This window comes from Papaver somniferum, chromosome 10 (genome assembly GCF_003573695.1).
Source record: "Papaver somniferum cultivar HN1 chromosome 10, ASM357369v1, whole genome shotgun sequence".
NCBI classification, from domain to species: domain Eukaryota; kingdom Viridiplantae; phylum Streptophyta; class Magnoliopsida; order Ranunculales; family Papaveraceae; genus Papaver; species Papaver somniferum.
In genome coordinates this window covers 62,686,363-62,713,182 of record NC_039367.1, presented here as the reverse complement: position 1 = coordinate 62,713,182, position 26,820 = coordinate 62,686,363, and the positions used below count along the sequence as shown (strand labels likewise).

At 36.4% G+C, this 26,820-nt stretch overlaps 2 protein-coding genes across 5 annotated transcripts; one reads left to right on the top strand and one right to left on the bottom strand.

Moving 5' to 3' along the window:
- Nucleotides 1–19,284: 19,284 nt before the first annotated feature.
- On the top strand, nt 19,285–23,394 carry LOC113319266 (acyl-coenzyme A thioesterase 9, mitochondrial-like). Of its 4 annotated transcripts, none has more exons than XM_026567533.1 (5): nt 19,285–19,658; nt 21,716–21,893; nt 22,038–22,507; nt 22,712–22,840; nt 23,009–23,394. In XM_026567533.1, the coding sequence occupies exons 1-5, from the start codon at nt 19,413–19,415 to the stop codon at nt 23,147–23,149; spliced, it is 1,164 nt and encodes a 387-aa protein (XP_026423318.1). In that variant the 5' UTR covers nt 19,285–19,412; the 3' UTR covers nt 23,150–23,394. The 4 variants fall into 4 exon arrangements, with proteins under 4 accessions (XP_026423318.1, XP_026423316.1, XP_026423317.1 ...); XM_026567531.1 differs by lacking the exon at nt 19,285–19,658 and adding an exon at nt 19,932–20,681; XM_026567532.1 differs by lacking the exon at nt 19,285–19,658 and adding an exon at nt 19,933–20,415 and having other exon boundaries at nt 21,732–21,893.
- A 325-nt stretch (nt 23,395–23,719) lies between these two features.
- Nucleotides 23,720–25,589, bottom strand: LOC113319267 (polygalacturonase-like). The gene is made up of 4 exons (XM_026567535.1): nt 25,055–25,589; nt 24,670–24,962; nt 24,346–24,574; nt 23,720–24,223 (listed from the first exon to the last, which is right to left on the bottom strand). The coding sequence occupies exons 1-4, from the start codon at nt 25,514–25,516 to the stop codon at nt 23,999–24,001; spliced, it is 1,209 nt and encodes a 402-aa protein (XP_026423320.1). The 5' UTR covers nt 25,517–25,589; the 3' UTR covers nt 23,720–23,998.
- Between the last annotated feature and the right edge of the window lie 1,231 nt (nt 25,590–26,820).

Here is a 26,820-nt window from a genome sequence, read left to right as displayed (position 1 = left end):
TCAGGGAACAGTGAGTGTCATCGACGTCCTGAAGGCGTTGTTGCTCTCAATCTTACGGAGAACCTCCGAATTACGTTATTCTACATAGAGGACATGATGAAATGCGTGGTACTGAACACTCAGCTAGTTGAGGTCTTTCAGGAAACATATTCATCATGGCTTCGTAAAATATGAATCGTCAAATGCCTGAAGCCAACTCAGAAACACGCAGTATCATGATTTTACGGTTTTATCCTTTGTTGAAAATCCACGATCAACAACGACAATGATGGCTAGGAGGTTTACGGTCTGTGGTTTCTTCCGGCATGATGGAGTTGAATGTTACAGAAGTTATTAGGGAGAAGTGTAAGAGAATGGAGCTGTCATTCATGGCAGAGTATAACGCAGCGATCGACACACTGCCTTGATGATCAGATGGGGTTAAGTTCGGACGGGACAGTGGCCCGAAGAAGAGTGGCGATGGTAATGGAAGAGAAGAAATAATAATGTCACTGGTGGGACCCGACTGAAGAAGTTAGAAGAACATGTCCCTAACATGTTGTGGTGTGGGGAAAATTTGATGTAGCAACTATACATGGATTTGAATGTACCATCAGCATCTAAGGGGTGATCTTTATTCACGCGGGTCCCGGTTAAAGCTGTGGCCAATCATAATCCGCAATTACTGAGTTAAACTACTTCATGCTACACTGAAATGATATCAATTATTCCTTTCAACAAATTATGATTTGGGCAGGCGATTTAAGAGGGAGTTGACGTGTGGTGGGGTCCGGTTTACAGTAATGCCAGAAGATAAAGCACGCGTTCGTTCAGGATATTTAACGCGTTGAAGAATGGGATAATTATTTGTAAAATGATACATCAAGATGGATGTATTGTGCGGTGGTAATTGCTTCACATGGGGCCCTTTGAAGTTCGAATGAATCAGAACTCTCGTACACTTTATTAGGATTGGCCGCACTACATCGAATCAGCTACACATATACTATAAATAGGATCGAGTGAGACCGAGAACTTCACTTCCACTTACACCTCCTCTTTTGAGGATAGCCCGAAACACTTCTTCCTTCGGTTATTCTTTTAACATTCCTTTGTAGCGAGAAAGTTTTTGGCTTTTGCTCCGGGCTTCTGTTTTTAGTTTCATTTTAATTCATTCTTCTCTATTTATTTGGTAGTACTTTTAATTATGAATAGCTAATCTTTTAATTGATTAGGGATGATTTCAAAGTCCCGAACAATGAAATATTATTCTTTTTAACCATGTTTATTTCAAGTTTTATTTTATTGTTGATTATCTTTATTATTTTTATTGTCTAAGAATATTGAGGGGTTATTTAAAATGATCAATTAAATTAACCAATCAATATTTCTTCTACTAGTTTAGGGTTGTGTGATACGTGTAATTGTCATATCAACTCTTTACACAGTAGTAAATCGCAAGTGCTGACAGAGGGATTCTTTTAAGCAATTGTGTGTAAAGATAACACTAGTAAGCAGGCCGAGCTTATACTTCTGATGCTAGGATCAACCTGATTCACAGAGGGTAAAGCATTCGACTAATTGACACCTTGAAAGATTATTCTTGGTGGGTTAGTTGAATAGAATCTGGTAGTCGAGCGCCTCCGTATCCAGTGGCAGTAGGAATCCGGGAGATGGCAGAGCTTATTGCTATTCTACGGTTGGTAACAATATAAGTTCAACAAGAAATAAAATTGTATTTAGTTAAGCTTCGGTTCAGTGACGGCGAATGATTCCCTAGTCATCTTTCTCCATATTATTTTAAATCAGTCTTTATTTTATTTTATTAGTTACTTTTATTTGAAATCTAAAAACCCCCTTTTAGGTTACTTTTAACAATTAGAAACTTCTTGCTCTTCGTGGGAACGAACTCTTTGCCATTATATTACCAGTTAATTATCTGGAAAGAAGTAATTAATTTGTTGCGTTAACGACGTGCACCAAATTTTGGTGTCGCTGCCGGGGAGCAGTTGGTAGCTTTTAGTTGTTTTTATTTTTTTATTTTTTTTATTTTTGTTAGTAATTCTATATTTATTTATTTATTGTTAGTTTATTTTCTTTTAGTAATTTTATTTAATACTTTTGTTTTTAGATTTTGCTTCTAGCTTTTATTTTATTTTTGTTTTTTGTGTTCATAATGGATTAATAGTATTCATGACCCGTCTAGAACGGGGGAAAATTCTATAAACAATTTGTGTGCATATTTTTATTTTTAGGCTTAGGTTTTGTTAATTTTAATTGTTACAATTTTGTATCATCGTCATGTTTCCATTTGGAAATAACATGTACGGTGTACAAGATCGATCACATCACAGTGGTGATCAATTTGATACTAGTCAATATCGTTTTCAATCTCAGTCTTATGATAATTACCAACCATATCAAGGATATAATCAAAACCAATCATTTGGCCTTGATCCATATCCTATGGAACCTTACGGGTACTCTCATGCATATCAACAAACTTATGACGGGTATGTAAGGGAGCAACCACAAGGACGGGAGGATAGTTATACTTTTAATCAGAAATTCTCTAGTTCTGCAGAACTGATGTGTACCATGATGCAAGAATCACTTCAAACCTATGATGAGTGGGAGGAATCACATTGAGAAATTCAAAGGAATTCAAAGAAATTATATGAACAAATTTCTCAACTCGGTAAAAATAGGGATGAGGAAGAAGTATGGCCTAAAAACCAAAACGATTCTGAAATTCCTATGGACGACAAAGAATATTTCGAAGATGAGTAACCTTTGGAAATACCATGTAATAGTGATAAAGTTATTCCAACTCCGGATCGTAATAATGATCATTCGCCTATTCAAAAGGAGGAGCCTTGGAATGACCGAACCATTCTTGTGAACGGTATAACATACTCAAATGCATATCAACGTTATGAAGAATATCTGGACTATAATGTTTTTAGGCCGGTTGATTTGTAGGAAGTAAACTTAATTATTCCATCGCCGGAGACTCATACGGAAGACCCTAGGATTTGCACCAATGAACTAGACTTCTTGGGGGAAGATTTTGATTCCGATGATGAGAATGATGAAGAGATGAAGATTGAGAATGAAACCAAATTTGTTGAAGTTGTGGAAGACCCAATTGAGCTAGCCAAGGATTGTAATGATGCTGAGATTTTGATTGAAGTCGAAACTGACGAAGAATGGCTAAATAGTTTAACAGAGGACCACGATACAAATGAGGTAAATAATTCATTGCAATTCTTTAAGAATGATGAGGATCCCGTAATACAAGAGATTGTAAAAGGTTTGTCTAATCCTTTGTATATTTCTAAATATTTTGATCCACATCACTTAGGGTTGAGTATTTGTGCTTCTAAAAGTTTAAAAAATTATTGTACTTCGAATTATCCACTACTAGATGTGTATGATTCTAGCAATGTGCAGGTTCACCGAGAGGAACCTTTTGAAGTCCCTGAACTCTTTGTTCTATATCCACTTCCAAATGTAGAAAGAACTAAGTGTGGGGGAAACTTTAATAAAGTGATAGTTTCATTATTCATATCTTGTGCTAATAATTGTGTGAAGTTGTTACTAGGTTTGCAGATTGTTTCCTGGGTGGACTACCAGATTTTCAGATTATTGGTTTATGGGGAGGTTCCACGCGGAAAGGTGGATGTAGATTCCCTTGAGCTTCGTGATTTTCTCCCTCTGGAGGAGTAACGTGAATGAATGCTAAGTCGGGCTGAGGACGATAAACTAAGCGCTAGACGGGAGGCAACCCACCGGTTTGGTATTTCTATCTTTATGTTTTATTTTTCTTAGTTTTGCATACCATATTTTTATTTCCCACCTTATTTTACTTTGGATGACTCAATTACATTGAGGACAATGTAAAGTTTAAGTGTGGGGGAGTGTTTTTAGTATTTTGCATATAGAGTTTTTAGCCTTTTTGAGTCGATTTTTTTTCAAAATTTTTGTAAATATTTGCATAAAAAACCTTCAACTTGTAGAGATTTTAGAGTCACTAGCATACTTATAGGTATATTTACATAGAGAATTCTGACCGACATAACTGAACTTGGAAGTGTTAGGGAACTACGTTCGGATTTCTTACTTGTTAGAGTGTTAAATAACGGATTTAATCATGCCGGTGGCAAATGAGGAGCAGGGGGAAATGCATTATTGGAGTTGTTGATCAATCATTAGTGGAGACTACCTATTTTCAAATCAACCGAGGCACTAAAAAACTTTGTAGATGACTAAAGATCTTTCTTTTGAGTGTGTGTCACCGTACGTTAATTCCGGGTAGAATGGTGAGCTACCCAACTTCACACCATTTTTCAGCACTATTTTTGATCTCTTGAGTGCTAATTTTTTCAATCATGAGGGTGACATCTATAGATGAAAACCACCTTCTTGTAGTTTGGTTTGCAGTTAGCATCATTCTCTCGGCAACAAGGTCCATAAAAACACATCATCATCGACAAGGAAGCGACATCAAGATCTACAAGGAAAGTTGAAGACGTTTAAGATTTATAAACAACAATACAAAGTAGAGCAAATTTCATATCCAAGTGAAGCAACATACAATGAGCAGATTTTATATACATTTTGAAGACTTACAATACAATGAGCATAATTTTATATCCAAGTACGAATACTTATTTACAAGAGCAAAGAAAATCAAAAGATGAGAGTTATTGAAGTTTATGATACGAAGACAATACAAGTTGTGAAGATCAAAGCAGTAAAGTCCTTCTCTCATGGCCATGTTAAATTTATTTCATTATTATAGTTGCAATCTTAAAAAACAAAAAAATGTTGTGAAAAAAAAATGAAATAAAAAGAGAGGAAAAAAATACAAAAAAAAAATACAAAAAAAATACAAAAAGATTTGCATTTAGGTTATTATTTTCAATAAGGACACGAGGAAGAAAAATATATAAAGAACTTTCAAGCAACAAGGAAATAGAGAAAAAAAATAGTTACAAATTGTCAAAGTTTTATGAAGTTCAAGGTTTATCATCAACAGTTGAAACCGAAGTTGAAGACAAAAAAGACGAGCCGAAGACGTTTTTATTGGATGTTGTGAGAGTGGTGCTATCATTACTGCCGATCGGATGTGAAGGTGGTAAATACTCTCATCCTTGCTATAGTGGTTGATTTCCTTTCTTAGAGATCATCAGAAAAAAGTCTTTTATTTCCCAAGATTTTGTGGGGTCTCCAGAAATAATTCGGAAGATTTCCTTCCCACCATTCAACGTGTGTAGGATTTCTCTCTTCACTCTTACCTGCACACATGTGAGACCCATAAAAAAAGTCGTCTTATTGAGTGCAATTATCATAAAATCCTTTTAAGTGAGGCAGAAGTCGAGGCGAAATGCTTATTGGTCGCTCTCAAATGCGCGTTCTCTCATTATGGTGTGACTATTTCTCACTCAACATTTAAGAATGAGAATATGTTCTTTGGTATTTCTAACTTCTTATTACTAGCATGCATGAACTCTATGTCCTCATAGCTCTTTGGATACTTGGGACGCCGGAACGCTTTGAAGTTGGAGTAGGTTTTGTGGGTATACCTCTCGTAAGCCCTCACGAGACTATAACTCGTCCACTAGGGACACCTAGGGGTTTAAAGACTTGTTGCACATGCTAAGTGCAACCGGGTCCCAACGAAAGGAAGTTGTCGTACGTTAGGTTAGATAGTTTGCTCGAGGACTAGCAAAAGCCAAGTGTGGGGGAATTTGATAAGTGCATATTTCACATATATTTGGTGTCAATTTCATGCTAGTATTTGTTGGTATTCTCGCAAATTATTGTATATTACGCTTGATTTCTTGTTTTTGTCTTTCATTAGGAAAATCATCCAAAAAGAAGTAAAATTGCACTTAATTGTGCAATAAAAGAAGCTAGCTACAAATGGAGAAGGGCCAAAGACAAAGTGAGATTCGTTCAAGTACAAGATTTCTACTTTTTATTGTGTAGAGGACGAGAAGACGAAGGCAATGGCGAAAGAACGGAGTCATTCGGAGTTCGTATGAGAAGTTATGAGCAAAACAAGAACTGAGAAGACTAAAAGGGCAAAATGTTCATTTTCTAAGGGAAGTTCTACTGGCAACCCGACCGAATGTTAAGGGACACCTTCCTGTTAAGGGGCAGATTGTTTCATGGGAACTGCTAAGGGAAGTTCGTTCTTTTACAAAGGGGAAGGCAGGAATTCAAATAATACTGAAGGCACCTGATCTCTTACTCAGGGCACTTCGTCTTCCCTATTTCTAAACAGAACACAGGCTATGGCAGTCGGAACTTGATGATCATGATGATCACGACGATGATCGATTTTGGAAAAGTGATATTCGAGATTTGGCGTACATCAGTGGGACATTGAAGCTGATAGAAATCTTGGGTACTAGCCTGATTTCGATAAATCACTCATACTCGAATTTGGCAGTGCATTATTCGGTTGATGCCATTGAAATCGATGATGACGAGATGGGTCGCGGTGAAGATGCAGAGAAGGAGGAAGAGCATCTATATATCTGCGATGGAGAGAAGCAGTTGAGGATACATAATCAGAGAAGTTGGCTTGCTGTCATTGATGGAGTCGAGTTGATGATGGTTGGTGACTGAAGTTGGGAGCTCGAGAAGTTCGTGATGATCACGATGAGGCTGTGATGAGCTAGATGATGGGTGAATATAAGGAGTTCGGGTTTGCTGTGGTTGATATCAGTGATGAGGTTTGATGGCAGACGGGAACGGAGATGATAATGATGTTATTGATGAAGAGAAGTCGATGTAATGGAGTTCGATGGCAGCGATGGTGTTATGGGACAATGATGGCCAGGAGTTTTACGGTCTGTGGTTTCTTCCGGCATGATGGAGTTGAATGTTACAGAAGTTATTAGGGAGAAGTGAACGAGAATGGAGCTGTCATTCATGGCAGAGTATAACGCAGCGATCGACACTGCCGTGATGATCAGATGGGGTTAAGTTCGGACGGGACAGTGGCCGGAAGAAGAATGGCGATGGTAGTGGAAGTGAAGAAATAATGGCGTCACTGGTGGGACCCGACTGAAGAAGTTAACAGAACATGTCCCTAACATGTTGTGGTGTGGTGCGAATTTGATGTAGTAACTATACATGGATTTGAACGTACCATCAGCATCTAAGGGGTGATCTTTATTCACGCGGGTCCCGGTAAAAGCTATGGGCAATCATAATCCGCAGTTAATGAGTTAAACTACTTCATGCTACACTGAAATGATATCAATTATTCCTTTCAACAAATTCTGATTTGGGCAGGCGATTTAAGAGGAAGTTGACGTGTGGTGGGGTCCGGTTTACAGTAATGCCAGAAGATAAAGCACGCGTTCGTTCAGGATATTTAACGCGTTGAAGAATGGGATAATTATTTGTAAAATGATACATCAAGATGGATGTATTGTGCGGTGGTAATTGCTTCACATGGGGCCCTTTAAAGTTCGAATCAATCAGAACTCTCGTACACTTTATTAGGATGTGCCGCACTACGTCGAATCAGCTACACATATACTATAAATGGGATCGAGTGAGACCGAGAACTTCACTTCCACTTACACCTCCTCTTTGGAGGATAGGAATAGGATAGCCCGAAACACTTCTTCCTTCGTTTATTCTTTTAACATTCCTTTGTAGCGAGAAAGCTCCTGGCTTTTGCTGCGAGCTTCTGTTTTTAGTTTCATTTTAATTCATTCTTCTCTATTTATTTGGTAGTATTTTTGAACTATGAATAGCTAATCTTTTAATTGATTAGGGATGATTTTAAAGTCCTCAACAATTAAGCATTATTTTTTTTAACCACATTTATTTCAAGTTTTATTTTATTGTTGATTATCTTTATTATTTTTATTGTCTAAGAATATTGAGGGGTTATTTAAAATGATCAATTAAATTAACCAATCAATATTTTTTTTACTAGTTTAAGGTTGTGTGATACGTGTAATTGTCATATCAACTCTTTACACAATAGTAAATCGCAAGAGCTGACAGAGGGATTTTGTTAAGCAATTGTGTGTAAAGATAACACTAGTAAGCAGGCCAAGCTTATGTGTCTGATGCTAGGATCAACCTGATTCACAGAGGGTAAAGCATTCGACTAATTGACACCTTGAAAGATTATTCTTGGTGGGTTAGTTGAATAGAATCTGGTAGTCGAGCGCCTCCGTATCCAGTGGCAGTAGGAATCCGGGGGATACCAGAGCTTATTGTTCTTCTACGGTTGGTAACAATATAAGTTTAACAAGAAATAAAATTGTATTTAGTTAAGCTTCGGTTCAGTGACGATGAATGATTCCCTAGTCATCTTTCTCCAAATTATTTTAAATCAGTCTTTATTATTTTCTTTTATTAGTTACTTTTATTTGAAATCTAAAAACCCCCTTTTCGGTTACTTTTAACAACTAGAAACTCCCTGCTCTTCGTGGGAAGGAACTCTTTGCCATTATATTACCAGTTAATTGTGTGGAAAGAAATAATTAATTTGTTGCGTTAACGACACGCACCAAATTTTGGCGCCGCTGCCAGGGAGCAGTCGGTAGTTTTTAGTTGTTTTTATTTTTTTTTTATTTTTTTTAATAATTCTATTGTTTATTTATTTTTTGTTAGTTTATTTTATTTTAGTAATTTTATTTAATACTTTTGTTTTTAGATTTTGCTTCTATCTTTTATTTTTATTTTTTTTATTTTTATTTTTTTTGTGTTCATAATGGACTAATAATATTCATGACCCGTCTAGAACGGGGGGAAATTCTATAAACAATTTGTGTGCATAATTTTTATTTTTATTTTTAGGCTTAGGTTTTGTTAATTTTAATTCTTACAATTTTGTATTATCGTCGTGTTTCCGTTTGGAAATAACATGTACGGTGTACAAGATCGATCACATCACAATGGTGATCAATTTGATACTAGTCAATATGGTTTTCAATATCAGTTTTATGATAATTACCAACCATATCAAGGATATAATCAAAACCAATCATTTGGCCATGATCCATATCCTATGGAACCTTACGGGTACTCTCATGCATATCAACAAACTTATGACGGGTATGTAAGGGAGCAACCACAAGGACGGGAGGATAGTTATACTTTTAATCATAAATTCTCTAGTTTTACAAAACGGATGTGTACCATGATGCAAGAATCACTTCAAAACTATGATGAGTGGGAGGAATCACATCGAGAAATTCAAAGAAATTATACGAACAAATTTCTCAAATCGGTAAAAATAGGGATGAAGAAGAAGTATTGCCTAAAAACCAAAACAATTCTGAAATTCCTATGGACGACAAAGAATATTTTGAAGATGAGCAACCTTTGGAAATTCCATGTAATAGTTATAAAGTTATTCCAACTCCGGATCGTAATAATGATCATTCGCCTATTCAAAAGGAGGAGCCTTGGAATGACCGAACCATTGTTATGAACGGTATAACATACTCAAATGCATATCAAGGTTATGAAGAATATCCGGGTTACAATGTTTTTAGGCCGGTTGATTTGCAGGAAGTAAACTCAATTATTCCATCGCCGGAGACTCATACGGAAGACCCTAGGATTTGCACCAATGAACTAGACTTCTTGGGGGAAGATTTTGATTCCGATGATGAGAATGTTTAAGAGATGCAGATTGAGAATGAAACCAAATTTGTTGAAGTTGTGGAAGACCCAATTGAGATAGCCGAGGATTATAATGATGCTGAGATTTTGATTGAAGTCGAAACTGACGAAGAATGGCTAAATAGTTTGATAGAGGACCACGAAACAAATGAGGTAAATAATTCATTGCAATTCTTTAAGAATGATGAGGATCCCGTAATACAAGAGATTGTGAAAGGTGTGTCTAATCTTTTGCATATTTCTAAATCTTTTGATCCACATCACTTAGGGTTGAGTATTTGTGCTTCTAAAAGTTTAAAGAATTATTTTACTTCGAATTATCCACTACTAGATGTGTTTGATTCTAGCAATGTGCAGGTTCATCGAGAGGAACCTTTTGAAGTCCCCGAATTCTTTATTATATATCCACTTCCAAATGTAGAAAGAACTAAGTGTGGGGGAAACTTTAATAAAGTGATAGTTTCATTATTCATATCTTGTGCTAATAATTGTGTGAAGTTGTTACTAGGTTTGTAGATTGTTTTCTGGGTGGACTACCAGATTTTCAGATTATTGGTTTATGGGGAGGTTCCACGCAGAAAGGTGGATGTAGATACCCTTGAGCTTCGTGATTTGCTCCCTCTGGAGGAGTAACGTGAATGAGTGCTAAGTCGGGCTGAGGATGATAAACTAAGCGCTAGACGGGAGGCAACCCACTGGTTTGGTATTTCTATCTTTATGTTTTATTTTTCTTAGATTTGCATACCATATTTTTATTTCCCACCTTATTTTACTTTGGGATGACTCAATTACATCGAGGACAATGTAAAGTTTAAGTGTGGGGGAGTGTTTTTAGTATTTTGCATATAGAGTTTTTTGGCTTTTTAAGTCGATTTTTTTTCAAAATTTTTGTAAGTATTTGCATAAAAAACCTTCAACCTGTAGAGATTTTAGAGTCACTAGCATACTTCTAAGTATGTTTACATATAGAATTCTGACCGACATAACTGAACTTGGAAGTTTTAGGGAACTACGTTCGGATTTCTTACTTGTTAGAGTGTTAAATAACGGATTTAATCATGCCAGTGACAAATGAGGAGCAGGGGGAAATGCATTATTAGAGTTGTTGATCAATCATTAGTGGAGACTACCTATTTTCAAATCAACCGAGGCACTAAAAAACTTTGTAGATGACTAAAGAGCTTTCTTTTGAGTGTGTGTCACCGTACGTTAGTTCCGGGTAGAATGGTGAGCTACCCAACTTCACACCATTTTTCAGCACTATTTTTGATCTCTTGAGTGCTAATTTTGTCAATCATGGGGGTGACATCTATAGATGAAAACCACCTTCTTGTAGTTTGGTTTGCAGTTAGCATCATTCTCTCTCGGCAACAACAGGTCCATAGAAACACATCATCATCGACAAGGAAGCGACATCAAAATCTACAAGGAAAGTTGAAGACGTTTAAGGTTTATAAGCAACAATACAAAGTAGGCAAATTTCATATTCAACTGAAGCAACATACAATGAGAAGATTTTATATACATGTTGAAGACTTACAATACAATGAGCACAATTTTATATCCAAGTACGGAGACTTATTTACAAGAGCAAAGAAAATCAAAAGATGAGAGTTATTGAAGTTTATGATACGAAGACAATACAATGTGAAGATCAAAGCGGTAAAGTCTTTCTCTCATGGCCATGTTAAATTTATTTCATTATTATAGTTCCAATCTTTTAAAAAAAATGTTGTGAAAAAAAATGAAATGAGAAAGAGAGAAAAAAATACAAATTAAAATAAAATAAATACAAAAAGAAAAATACAAAAAAAAAAACAAACAAAAAGATTTGCATTTAGGTTATTATTTTCAACAAGGCCACGAGGAAGAAAAATCTATAAAGAAGTTTCAAGCAACAAGGAAATAGTGAAAAAAATAGTTACAAATTGTCAAAGTTTTATGAAGTTCAAGGTTTATCATCAACAGTTGAAGCCGAAGTTGAAGACAAAGAAGACGAGCCAAAGACATTTCTATTGGATGCTGTGAGAGTGGTGCTATCATTACTGACGATCGGATGTGAAGGTGGTAAGTACTCCCATCCTTGCTATAGTGGTTGATTTCCTTTCTTAGAGATCATCAGAAAAAGTCTTTTATTTCCCACGATTTTGTGGGTCTCCAGAAATAATTCGGAAGGTTTCCTTCCCACCATTCAACGTGTGTAGGATTTCTCACTTCATTCTTACCTGCATACATGTGAGACCCGTAAAAAAAAGCCGTCTTATTGAGTGCAATTATCATAAAATCCTTTTAAGTGAGGCAGAAGTCGAGGTGAAATGCTTATTGGTCGCTCTCAAACACACATTCTCTCATTATGGTGTGATTATTTCTCACTCAACATTTAAGAATGAGAATATGTTCTTTGGTATTTCTAACCTCTTATTACTAGCATGCAGAAACTCTATGTCCTCATAGCTCTTTGGATGCTTGGGACGCTGGAACGCTTTGAAGTTGGAGTAGGTTTTGTGGGTATACCACTCGTAAGCCCTCACGAGACTATAACTCGTCCACTAGGGACACCTAGGGGTTTAAAGGCTTGTTGCACATGCTAAGTGCAACCGGGTCCCAACGAAAGGAAGTTGTCGTACGTTAGGTTATATAGTTTGCTCGAGGACTAGCAAAAGCCAAGTGTGGGGGAATTTGATAAATGCATATTTCACATATATTTGGTGTCAATTCCATGCTAGTATTTGTTGGTATTCTTGCAAATTATTGTATATTACGCTTGTTTTCTTGTTTTTGTCTTTTATTTGGAGAATCATCCAAAAAGAAGTAAAATTGCACTTAATTGTGCAATAAAAGAAGCTAGCTACAAATGGAGAAGGGCCAAAGACAAAGTGAGACTCGTTCAAATACAAGATTTCTACTTTTTATTGTGTAGAGGACGAAAAGACGAAGGCAATGGCGAAAGAACGGAGTCATTCGGAGTTCGTATGAGAAGTTATGAGCAAAACAAGAACTGAGAAGACTAAAAGGGTAAAATGGTCATTTTCTAAGGGAAGTTCTACTGGCAACCCGACCGAATGTTAAGGGACACCTTCCTGTTAAGGGGCAGATTGTTTCATGGGAACTGCTAAGGGAAGTTCGGTCTTTTACAAAGGGGAAGGCAGGAATTCAAATAATACTGAAGGCACCTGATCTCTTACTCAGGGCACTTCGTCTTCCCTATTTCTAAACAGAACACAGGCTATGGCAGTCGGAACTTGATGATCATGATGATCACGACGATGATCGATTTTGGAAAAGTGATATTCGAGATTTGGCGTACATCAGTGGGACATTGAAGCTGATAGAAATCTTGGGTACTAGCCTGATTTCGATAAATCACTCATACTCGAATTTGGCAGTGCATTATTCGGTTGATGCCATTGAAGTCGATGATGACGAGATGGGTCGCGGTGAAGATGCAGAGAAGGAGGAAGAGCATCTATATATCTGCGATGGAGAGAAGCAGTTGAGGATACATAATCAGAGAAGTTGGCTTGCTGTCATTGATGGAGTCGAGTTGATGATGGTTGGTGACTGAAGTTGGGAGCTCGAGAAGTTCGTGATGATCACGATGAGGCTGTGATGAGCTAGATGATGGGTGAATATAAGGAGTTCGGGTTTGCTGTGGTTGATATCAGTGATGAGGTTTGATGGCAGACGGGAACGGAGATGATAATGATGTTATTGATGAAGAGAAGTCGATGTAATGGAGTTCGATGGCAGCGATGGTGTTATGGGACAATGATGGCCAGGAGTTTTACGGTCTGTGGTTTCTTCCGGCATGATGGAGTTGAATGTTACAGAAGTTATTAGGGAGAAGTGAACGAGAATGGAGCTGTCATTCATGGCAGAGTATAACGCAGCGATCGACACTGCCGTGATGATCAGATGGGGTTAAGTTCGGACGGGACAGTGGCCGGAAGAAGAATGGCGATGGTAGTGGAAGTGAAGAAATAATGGCGTCACTGGTGGGACCCGACTGAAGAAGTTAACAGAACATGTCCCTAACATGTTGTGGTGTGGTGCGAATTTGATGTAGTAACTATACATGGATTTGAACGTACCATCAGCATCTAAGGGGTGATCTTTATTCACGCGGGTCCCGGTAAAAGCTATGGGCAATCATAATCCGCAGTTAATGAGTTAAACTACTTCATGCTACACTGAAATGATATCAATTATTCCTTTCAACAAATTCTGATTTGGGCAGGCGATTTAAGAGGAAGTTGACGTGTGGTGGGGTCCGGTTTACAGTAATGCCAGAAGATAAAGCACGCGTTCGTTCAGGATATTTAACGCGTTGAAGAATGGGATAATTATTTGTAAAATGATACATCAAGATGGATGTATTGTGCGGTGGTAATTGCTTCACATGGGGCCCTTTAAAGTTCGAATCAATCAGAACTCTCGTACACTTTATTAGGATGTGCCGCACTACGTCGAATCAGCTACACATATACTATAAATGGGATCGAGTGAGACCGAGAACTTCACTTCCACTTACACCTCCTCTTTTGAGGATAGCCCGAAACACTTCTTCCTTCGGTTATTCTTTTAACATTCCTTTGTAGCGAGAAAGTTTTTGGCTTTTGCTCGGGCTTCTGTTTTTAGTTTCATTTTAATTCATTCTTCTCTATTTATTTGGTAGTACTTTTTAATTATGAATAGCTAATCTTTTAATTGATTAGGGATGATTTCAAAGTCATAAACAATGAAGCATTATTTTCTTTAACCACGTTTATTTTAAGTTTTATTTTATTGTTGATTATTTTTATTATTTTTATTGTCTAAGAATATTGAGGGGTTATTTAAAATGATCAATTAAATTAACCAATCAATATTTCTTCTATTAGTTTAGGGTTGTGTGATATGTGTAATTGTCATATCAATTCTTTACACAGTAGTAAATCGCAAGAGCTAACAGAGGGATTTTGTTAAGCAATTGTGTGTAAAGATAACACTAGTAAGCAGGCCAAGCTTATGTGTCTGATGCTAGGATCAACCTGATTCACAGAGGGTAAAGCATTCGACTAATTGACACCTTGAAAGATTATTCTTGGTGGGTTAGTTGAATAGAATCTGGTAGTCGAGCGCCTCCGTATCCAGTGGCAGTAGGAATCCGGGGGATACCAGAGCTTATTGTTATTCTACGGTTGGTAACAATATAAGTTTAACAAGAAATAAAATTGTATTTAGTTAAGCTTCGGTTCTGTGACGACGAACGATTCCCTGGTCGTCTTTCTCCATATTATTTTAAATCAGTCTTTATTATTTTCTTTTATTAGTTACTTTTATTTGAAATCTAAAACCCCCTTTTCGGTTACTTTTAACAACTAGAAAATCCCTGCTCTTTATGGGAACGAACTCCTTGCCATTATATTACCAGTTAATTGTGTGGAAAGAAGTAATTAATTTGTTGCGTTAACGACGCGCACCAGTAAGTTCCCAAACATCTGTGTGAACTCATTCCAGTATTCCATAAGCGATGATATTCATGATATCTTCATATCTTCGAAACTGAAACTTTCTATTTCAAGCTTGATTCTTTCTCCACCTTCACACAATGTTCGCAAAATCCTAAATTGTATGATTTGCGTTCTTCAACTTCATGCCTTAACTGCATGATTTAGTGTTCAACTACATTAGGTTGCGCACTATCTAATACTTCTACTTCCATATTCAATAGTACAAATTTCCATTCTTCAATCCTTTCATCACTGCAACTACATTGGAAAACCTTCTCCAATACTCCACCGTTGAAACAACTTTAAACCCCACGGGGTCAACTGGACCTAATGATTCAGGATTCTTCTTCAAACTTTGATACACAACAAATAACTTAAAACTTCTCGAGTTGCACCTAAGCACTTCAAATGAATGCTTAATATCTTCCACTTCAAACTCCAACTCTTAAATATCAGAAAACCATTTTGTAGAGAATTCCTATGTTAAAAGCATTCAAACATTTGGAACTTCCACATATTTTTCATCATCCCTATATCTTCATTTTCCAACATTCACGTATGAACTTGAAACTTCTTTTCATGTTTTCCAATGTTTTTCTTACGACAAAAGGCAATTCAGTTCAATTCAATTCATATACTGCATTGTTCAAATAGTTTGTGATTTCTTCACTTAACCATATAGTTCACATGTAATATTGTACCTTATAATCGTGAAGTGCCACAGTGATACCTTGTTCTTTGCAACCGAGTTTTTACCAAAAAAAAAAACAAAAACTGGAACATATCCACGTGAGTCATAACCAATCTGTTAATTTCACCATGGTCTTGCACTTATCCAACTTGATGAGTTCAAAAAAGGTGAACACCTTCATTCTTCGTCAAATATCATCAAAGCAAGAAAGGTATCAAACCACGTACCTCCTCTTTCAAAAACAGTAAAAGAGGTGCCAGCAAATATCCGAATAGATGATTCAAAACGTACCATATTTGGGGTGTTCAACAGTACCAAAGAACTTTGTTCCTACATCGTTGTGTAAAATAAAAGCTTACAGAAGTCCAATGATCATAAGTTTACTCTTCAAGTAAGCTTCAAACTCAACACATTCAAACAAACCATTCTTCAATCATATTCCCAAGGTACATATGCCCAAAATTATGTCGACTTCATCTTCAATTTCTTCTCTTCAAAACAGAACAAGAAACAACAGCTGCACCACACACAATATCTCCATATAGGAATCCATTTTACCGCATCTCTTTAATCGATCATCAACAATGCAATATGCTTATAGACATCTGGTTCAAGCACTTTTTCATGAAATCAAACTCTTCAACCAAAATTAATCAACCCTCCACTAGTGCTCTCACAATACCATGACATTCAAACGACCGATAATTCTCACATGAAACCTACTAATATGTTTCTGCAATCCTCGCTACACCATTTAACTTCTTATTTAATTTCTTCAACTACGTCAAGGACGATATGATCAAACTAATGACAATCGGTAACATTTATAATTGTTCCCCTTGGTACTTCGAATAATTCTAAGGATTTTGACGAATTCAATTTCGTATCTTTACCTCTTCCAACGTATAAACCATTCAAGTTGTACTTCAAACACAATACTCTTGTTTCCTTGCAACTTGGGTTTCAAATCAAGCACATTCAAATGAAAACCAACAAGGTATTCCTAGATAGTCCATAAAAGTCTCAAGAAAACGAAGTAAAGACCAAAAAAAAATAATCAAACACCTCACTCAAACTAGTAAATAGGTTATAAAATTACTTACTCGAAGCTACGCATAATGCATAGTATTTACGCTTCAAGAAGTATACTAATGTCAAATCCTTTCTTCAAGTAGAGCTTCAACTTTAAAAGTCTATCAATCAACAATCAACGAATGTGAAACACTTCAAATACATTCATTCATGAACAATTGATACTTCAAATGGTGTTGGTAAAGCCAGAAAATCCACCTCTTCAACTTGATACAGTTCAAACAACCTTGTCTCCAAGATTCTTCATACGAGGTTTCACAATGACTTGCTGAATTCCAAAATAACCCTGATCTTCAAATCAAACATAACTTGATTCGCAATATGACTATTGATGCTTCTTCTTCTTGGCTTTTACTTCAATCTTCAAGTATGTCTTCTTCCACAAATCTTTTTCTAATTAAACTTAGCATAAACTTCAGAATTTCGTATTCAAAATTTTGTTCATGATATCCAATTATTGAAATTAATACCGCGATTTTTGAAATTCACAAGGTGATTATCGAAGACAACTTTTCACTACGTTTCTTGACAGAACCGTTGAAACCTTGCACCACGGTTCCAAAACTATCACGATTCTTCACCACAGTTTACAGAATTGTCACGCATCTTCCACCACTAAGTCCGTAAAAAACGCGATACCGTCTTTGTGTTTTTCAAATTTGGCATGTTTTTGGATATCTTCAAACATTGTTTCTGACCCGATTCAAACGAGCAAACTCTAGATTCCAAGAATCTAGACCTAAGCCCTGATACCAGTTTGTTGTGTCGAGAGGTTCATATTGTTCCTTGAGACATTCCAAGATCTGGTATCAGAAACAAAAAACTAAACATTCAACAGAAGCTAATGTGCATAGAACACAGAAGACACAGAGATTTAATATGGTTCGGCAATGTGCCTATGTCTACGGGCGACAGAAATTCACTTCATTCATATACCAGAGAATACATAACACAATTGACACTCAACACCCCTTTTCTTCACATTTTCAACTCACCTTCACTTGTCTCCCAACTTTCCCAACCCTAAGACTATCAGAGGATCTACATCTTGCTAATAGACAGATTACTTCTCTTTTTTGTGAGGATATTGATGCCTACAACCGGGTTTAGACAAAAATGATGTAGATACCTATAACCTAAGACTTATGCCTTTATTTATAGGCTTACAATAGGGTGATTGCTTGGAAACCAAGTTCTACTTCTATTAAGAAACCAAGTCCTACTTCAATTTAGGAAACCTAAACTAGCTAAGAACATGAAAACCCTTGTTTATGTAGGATATAAACACATGTCAAACTGATTTAGGAAATCAGTTGTAGTTTGTTTCTTAAAATTGAATCAGTATCTAACACGTTCCATAATTGTGGACGCTTTAAGTATTGCTTTTAGTTTAGATTTCACCACACCACCATTATGGGTGGTCCTATGAAAAAAATCAATTGAAATTCAGATTAAACTCACAAGTTAAATCATGGTTACTGATGAGGGTATCAGATAACTAGGGAGGGTACCAAAATGTATAAAAACAAACTAAAAAGTGTTTTGTCTCATATGTATTTTGATACCCTCCCAGTAGTCTTATACCTCTATTAGCAATGTCGAGTTAAATTTTGAACGAGGAAGCTGAAATTCTACTACCCACTTAGATTTTAAATTGCCACCGAGTGCTTGCCATGAGAATATTACCTGGCATTTGTAATTTGATGAACTCTCACCGGACGGGAAAACGTGAAAAACCTTATTTATGAAAAAAAATAAAAAAAGAAAGAAATTAGTAAACAACAAAAACTTGGAGTGTGAATTCGTGCACACTCTTTAACGAGTGTATATTTCACATTTCAATCTTTACCCTTGATTTAATTTAAGGAGTTATGTAACGAGGACCGTGATTCTAAACATGAAGGGTAATGGGGCCATCAGTTAAATAATCAACCAATCAGAAAAATATGTAAAATATACCCTCGTTGGAGGAGTGTGAACAGATTTGGACTCAAAAACTTGGAAGTTATTGTTGTCTGCAACAGCTTTGGAGATATTGCAATTTCTATACAAGCAATTATATTATCTAATCAGCAATTTTACGTCTAGTTACCAAATTTCTGTTAGTTTTGTCTTTTCCATTCATTAGAGCAAACTGTGAATGGAAGTGAAAAGAGTATACTCATTCAGCCAGTTGCAGCCATGTTCAGGATGACGATGGTAATGAAGTCCTGCTCAAAAGAATACAGGTTTTTAAAGCCCATTTCAACCATTTTATTCAACACCACTACCACACAAACACCACCTAAAAACAAGATTAATAATTTCTCTACATCTTTGTACCCAGATTGTAATTCCTCTCTTGAAATTTCTCCCAAACTCTCCATATCTAACAAGCTCCACGAAAAATACCAAAGAAATAATAAATCATGACATTGATGCAAGTTCTTCAATAAGAAAACCACTTGGCAGCACATTATGGCCAGGAACATATCCTTCTCCTGTCACAAATGCCCTATGGGAAGCAAGATCATCATCATCAGCCACAGCGCGCAACTACACCGGAGGAAGCAGAAGAAGAAAAGGAACTGATGGGAATAAGAAAAACTCCATCTCAAAGCAGGACTAGCATTCTATACAATTTCTCATCTGATTATATACTAAGAGAACAATATAGAGATCCATCAATAGTTGGTGTTAGGTTTGGCAAGCTTCTTGAAGATCTTGATGCTCTTGCTGGTACCATCTCTTTCAAGGTAATTTGTTCTTCCAAATTTTAATACTCCCCAGTATCTAGGCCAGCTTATACGTGCATCGGCAGCTGCAGGCATTTGGCATTCAAGTCCAGTGCATCTTTGTATTGTGCACCTACCTACCGCATGGGAAGCATTGAATAAATTTGCATACGCAGCCCATTAATTTGGGATCTAAAAATTAAGACTTTCTAGTCACGAGTTTCACGACCAACTTCTAAACCAAATCTAAATTAATTAGTTAACAAATCAGGAAATGAATAAGATTATGAAGATGTAAAATCATTCATTCCTTCTCCATGAGGTGAAGAATAAAAGATTAAAAATTGAAACTACTCAAAAATTCTCTTAGAAAATATCTCAGTCAGGATCATGAAATCATCAACAAGAAAATTCCAACATTTCACAAAAACGCCTATTTCAACCAAACTATTGGACTACGTTACAAAACCAACACAAAACAAGAAATTTTCAACCCCCATAAATGAGCCCCATTTAGTTTCATCAACCAATACCAACATCTTCAATTTCTCATCTGTACCTGCAAAAATCACTACTTCCAAGAAACTAACCAAACCCTTTTCTAACACTCGTCAAATTTCTTCTCAAAAGTTGAATTTCTCATCTGTACCGGAAAACCCATCTCGAAAAATGAATTCTTCAACAGAAGAGCAAGTGATTCCTGTAGTTTCGACATTATCATCTCCATTTGAAGTAGATGCAGGTTCTTTGTCAAGAAAACCAATTAGTTTATGGCCAGGTACATATACTTCACCTGTTACAAATGCTTTATGGGAAGCAAGGTCTAGTATTTTTGAGAGACTGTTAGATCCAGATGCTGCAAATAATGCTCCACCACAGAGTGAATTGCTTACTAAAACACCTTCTGAGAGTCGAACTAGTATTGTCTATAACTTCTCTAATGATTATATACTTAGAGAACAGTATAGAGATCCTTGGAATGGTGTTAGGATTGGTAAATTACTTGAAGATCTTGATGCCCTTGCTGGTACTATCTCTGTTAAGGTGCCCTAAATCTTCTTTTGATTTTGATCTTTTTTGAATTTTGAATTGCTGGTTGTATTGTAATATCTGGACATGGGTTTGCATAAAAATGTGAAATTGAACTTTAGGGTTTATGTCAGAAAATTCCCAAATGTTTGGAATTCCTAGGGTAGTCCCCAATACATGATTCTAGTTTTAGCTTTGCTGTTTCTCACACTTCACAATGAAAATGCTTGCATTTATGGAGAAATTCATGATTCTTTTTTTGGGTGGTCTGGTCTGAGTTCAGGTTCTTAGGTGGGGAATTTGAGTTCAGGTGTTGGTTTTTTTTTTGTTGTTGTTGTTGGTTTACCTGTTTGAACTGCTACGACATTATGGGACTGTGTTTATGATTCACCACCATCATTGTTTTTTCACTTTCTTAGTTTCTTGGATGTATGCAAACTTCTTTTGAAAGTCTCTGTAGCTGGGTTTCAAAATTGACATTGGAAAGGGAAAAGGGATAGTGTCTATGATTCACCACCATCGTTGTTTTCAATTTTCACTTCTTTAGTTTCTTGGATGTATGCCCATGATTAAGGTCTAGCTGTCAGAGTCCTGAGCTTTACATTTGCCTAAACACGGTGTAAATTGTGTTGCAATTAGAAGATGGAAACCTAAGCAGGTTGCTTTTTATTCAGATCTTAGATTCATGGTTTCATTGTAACTGGCTATTCTGTTTGCAACTCTCCACTAATGTGAAATACACTACGAAGATATTAAAAAAAGTTTGATTCTTGTATATTACAATTTGATCCATTTGGATAAGACATATTTGAGAAAAATGATCACTGATTTCAAGACGGCCGAAGTCATTGTCCTGCTCCATAAACACAACTAAACTCTCAGAGGCTTTACAACCATCATTGTCTGGTAACCACTTTATGTTCATCAGTTGTTACAAAACATACTGCAGATTATTTTTATTGTTGTTCCTGAATTTGATGTATGAATCACCACCTTGAATATTAGAACTGTTACAGTTTATAAAAGGTCATTTGTCTGATTTGGTTTAGCACTGCTCCGACGAAGATAGCACGACAAGACCTCTCTTGTTGGTCACTGCTTCTGTTGACAAGATGGTCTTAAGGAAGCCTCTCCGCGTCGATGCTGATTTGAGAATAGCTGGGGCTGTCACATGGGTTGGGCGTTCATCCATTGAGATACAGTTAGAAGTGACTCAGCCCTCACAAGGTAACAAATATTCCTAGAATCCCCTTCCTGCAACTAAGTCTTTTGAAGTACTCCACCATTTGATATTCTGATATTCCAGTAACCATACCTTATTTGGTTCCTTTCTAGATTGTGATGTTATGAATTTTATTTCCTATCTTGCAGACAGTTCTCGGGCTTCAGAGGACGTAGCACTTACTGCTAACTTCACATTCGTAGCTCGCGACTCTAAGACAAACAAGTCTGCTCCTGTGAACCGGGTTTTACCTGAATCTGAACAAGAAAAGATGCTTTGGGAGGAAGCTGAAGCCAGAGATAAAACGAGGAAGAGGAAGAGAGGAGAGAAAAAAATAGATATTGAAAACGGGGAGGATAAGAGACTTAAGGCTTTGTTGGCTGAAGGAAGGATCTTCTGTGACATGCCAGCATTAGCAAACAGAGATAGCATTCTTCTAAAGGATACATGCCTGGAGTACTCTTTAATTTGCCAACCCCAACAGCGAAACATCCATGGGAGGATCTTTGGAGGATTTTTGATGCATCGGGCATTTGAGTTGGCTTATTCAACAGCTTATGCTTTTGCTGGCCTGGTTCCATGTTTCCTCGAAGTTGATCATGTGGATTTCTTACGACCTGTGAGTAGCGTTTCTTTATTGATTTGGATTTCATGTTTACAATCATGCATGAAGATTTCTTACAGACTAATTTTTGATGATCACAACACTCTTCTAGGTTTACCTTTTATGCCCTTTATGCTTCACTAAGAAATCAATTAGTTTAATGATCAAATAATACTATGAATCTGTGAGAGATGTTGAACTAATTTACTAATGATGCAGGTGGATGTTGGGGACTTCTTGCGCTTCAAATCATGTGTTTTGTACACCGAACTCGACAACCCTCTGCAGCCTCTTATTAATATTGAAGTTGTAGCTCATGTTACAAGGCCTGAACTCAGGACTAGTGAGGTCAGTAGTTAATGTTCCCTCAACTGCAATCTATGTGAATATATTCTATAATATGAGTTTAGATAATTGAATGTCAACTAGACAACTACATTTAGCCGATGCCAATCAATTCTTGCACCATTTATCACCATTTAACTTTTGTTCTTTGGATACTCCAATTAATTACAGGTCTCAAACACATTCCATTTCACATTCAGTGTTCGCAATCCGGAGACATTGAAAAATGGGTCGAGTATTCGAAGTGTTGTCCCTGCAACAGAGGAGGAAGCACGACGAATCCTCGAACGCATGGATGCTGACAAGTCATAAGTGCCTCTGATGAACTATCTATAAGCTCTGATTATATAGGAAAATTCGGAACTCTGTCTCTCTGGTTAACTATAAATTAGAACTGTTAATAAAAGTTCAGAAAATGGGATTTTATTGAGAAGGCCGGTTTATGGAAATTACAGCTAGCTGTATGTTGAAATGTTTTAAAAGACCATCTTATATCAAAATATAGCTTTTCATTCTATCACATGATTCACATCTATAGATGAACATTGTTTCCTCCACGTTTATATTTTTCATATTGAGATAATAATCTCCCAATCAGAGTATGGTCGATAAGAGTCTTTTGCAAGACTTCTTATTATGAGGTAATCCAGAGCTCCTACAAGGAACCTATCTCTGGTACTAGTTTCTGGGCAGTGGGCACCACGTACTCTGCTGCTGGGTTTGGGTATTGAAAATGTTGACAGAAGCAATATTCTTAATGAAGTTTAAGATCGTACAAACAAATTCTTAGGAGTTTTTATTAAAGCAAGCAAAATTTCTTGTCATGAAACTAGGAATTCATGAAAGCAGACGGTTCTTTATTTACTGCAGAGTTCAGTCCCATAATATAAATATTATACTGTAGTTTTTTACTCCTTTAATGGAAGATTCCAACAAACATCTGTAGGTTATAGCTAATCACTCGATGTATGGCGTATAATTTAGCAGTTACATATATATATATGATTACATATTTGATGTATATATAGATACAAATTAAGAAGTTCTTTACTATATATTTATTTTATTAGTGAATGTGTTGTAGACGAACTTCCACCTCTGATATCATCACCAGCAACCAATTTTATCATCCCACTTTGTAGTTGTTAATTACTTTGGCTTTCACCTAGAGAGGCAACTAGCAGGTTCAACGAAACCAGAAGCAGACCCATCGGCATTAATACAAGTAGCATGTGCAGGCTGATTTCTATAAGTAAGTTTGATATTCTCCAAAGTTATGTCTTTGCACGGATTCTTACTACTGCAGTCGAAGTTTACTGCAACTCTTGTTGCTGAAGTTCCACTTATGTCTTTGTAATGTACATCACTTATCTGTACTCCAGATATCTGATTATTCAACACCAAAACAAATTGAAAAAAAATTAGTGAATCGGATAAAGAGAAAATATGAACAGGGTTCAAATTCGGTTAAGTACTAGTAGGTTGATCGTGGATGTGAATATATATACCTGGTCAGGACAATCTTCATTGTGAGGGCAGTAATTTTGATCAATTATGATTGGGTTGTTCACATTATTCATTCTTGCGCCTTGAAAATTAACCCCCCGAACGAATCCATCACTAGGTCTTCCCCATGTTTTTATTCTTAATCCATTTTCGGTATTACTGAACGTAACCGATTTAACTGTCACATTCTGTACTCCTGGTTCATCAAATCCCTTCCCAAGACTACCAATGCTGTAAGAAAAAACATTAAAGTCTGAAAAATGCATAATCACCATTAAAACTGCGATCGGTTTATATAGTGGACAAAATGATAGCTAGATTAATACCTGATGCCGTGTCCAGGTCCGCAAACAACTTTTTCGATCCATAAGTGGAATGTGCCAGGTCCAATGGAGATACAATCGTCCCCAGTCATGATAGTAGCACTGATGATATTTACGTTTGTTGATTGTTGAACGTGTATACCATCTGTGTTTGGGCTTTTCCCTGAAGCTTTAACTTTTACACCTTCCATGTGCACGTTCTGGCAACCGTTAATTACAATATGAAACATCTGACTGTTTATCGACGTCAATCCAGTAATTGTAATGTCTTTTGAGTTGCTGAATAACAGTGATTGCTGCAAGTACAATTAGTTGTGTTAGCTAGTATGATCATTCATGCTTACCGTTGTATGTCTTTTATCAAAAACTTTAATGGAGCTACACTTACCGTGGCACCTGCAGGACATTTCTTCTCAGCAAGTTTGCAAGACCATAGAGCCATACCACGAGCATCAATAGTACCACCTTTAATAGACACCCTGGAGACATCTTCAAATGCAATCCATTTTCCAGTTTTACCAAGAACACTATAATCCTTGGGAGACAATAGTATTCCATCGATTTGAAAGGTGATATAAATATTATTCTTACACTGACCCTTAAAGATTGCTTGATTTAAAACATATTTTCCACGTGGTACATAAATGGTAGCAGAACTATAACCAGCTGAATTACAAGCTGTTTTCCATGCATTAAGAAATGAATTTGTTGTATCTGTTCTTCCATCTGGGTTTGCTCCAAATTTAGTTACCACATTGTAGACTACCTCTCTTGCCTCAACTGAGTACAAACTCATAATGATCATGAACAGGTAACAGAAACAAGCAATACTGATACTAAGCTTCATCATTTTGAATGTTGGTAAAGATAAAGTGAGAGAAGGAGAGAAAGGAGGCTGCTAATGATGATGAGATAGAATAGATTTGTTGATGATGAGATAGAATAGATTTGGAGAGACCCATGGACTTATATAGAGGTTGAGACGAGAGAGAATTGAGAGTTGGTTAAATTGGACTAGAGATATTGATTGGTAGGATTTGGACGCAATATAGCCATTCCTTGTTGCTTTTTGGTTATTATTTGCCGCACCACCATTCATGGAAGAACTGTTTTCTTGTAACATGCACGTTAAGTCGTAGTATATCTATAAAGCATGCATGCATGATACTGTAATTAATACGGGTATACTGCGTCTACGTGCTAGTAAATAGTAGTATGAGTCTTAATGCACATGATAGAAATGACTTATAGAGAAGAAAGGTTTCGTTTTACCTAATTTTAGGTGATACATAGTATATATATACTCTTAAAACTATGATTATCATGATATAATTTTAGTTAACTCCAATTGTTTGTTGATTAATACACCGTTAAGACTGTTAAAAAGTCTGAATGATGTATGCAACCACCATCATCAACAATATACTATGATTATCATGATATAGTTTAGGATTGGTACTCCACTTCAATAGTTTACATGAGGTTGAAATAGTGACTCATCCCCGCACGTTACTCAATTTGATCTTCTCTTGTGAGGAGGTGGTCGGCAGATGTCCAGAATAGGACACAACATGAATCCCTATGTTTGATGATTGTGCTAACTTCATATTACTAATACAGATATTGAATTCGTGATAAACTGATAATGTTCAAAGGAAAAAACAGAAAATATTCGTTGAATTCTATCTACACTAATCAACCTTTTCAAAAACAATTGTGTGTGAGTTAAGAAGAAAGAACAACTAGAACAGTATGGGCGTTTTGATTATCACTAAGATCTCTTGTCTTAATGTCAAAAATGGAAACAAATGTTAAGCTAACAATTACATGTGGACTGAATAAGCTAGCAGTTAAGCACAAGTTTTGGGAAACCATGTTCCTTGTACGTAGTTGTGAGAGTCTAAACTTTAAACAACAGTATTTTATTTCATGTAAAGCAGGGAGGGATAAGGTTGGAGGAAATAGAAAATTCCACGTTAACTACAACTTAATTTATTGTCACACGTTGCTTTGTTTCTTCGTGTATTTTCAGCTAATATTATATTTTTCTATCGTTTCTTTGTGCGAGCCTTCTGTGTGCTCTTTTTTTCGTTTTTGTCGAGCTATGTTACATTTTTCTCTTTGTAGGAGCCCTTCTTTGTGTGCTCTTTTTTT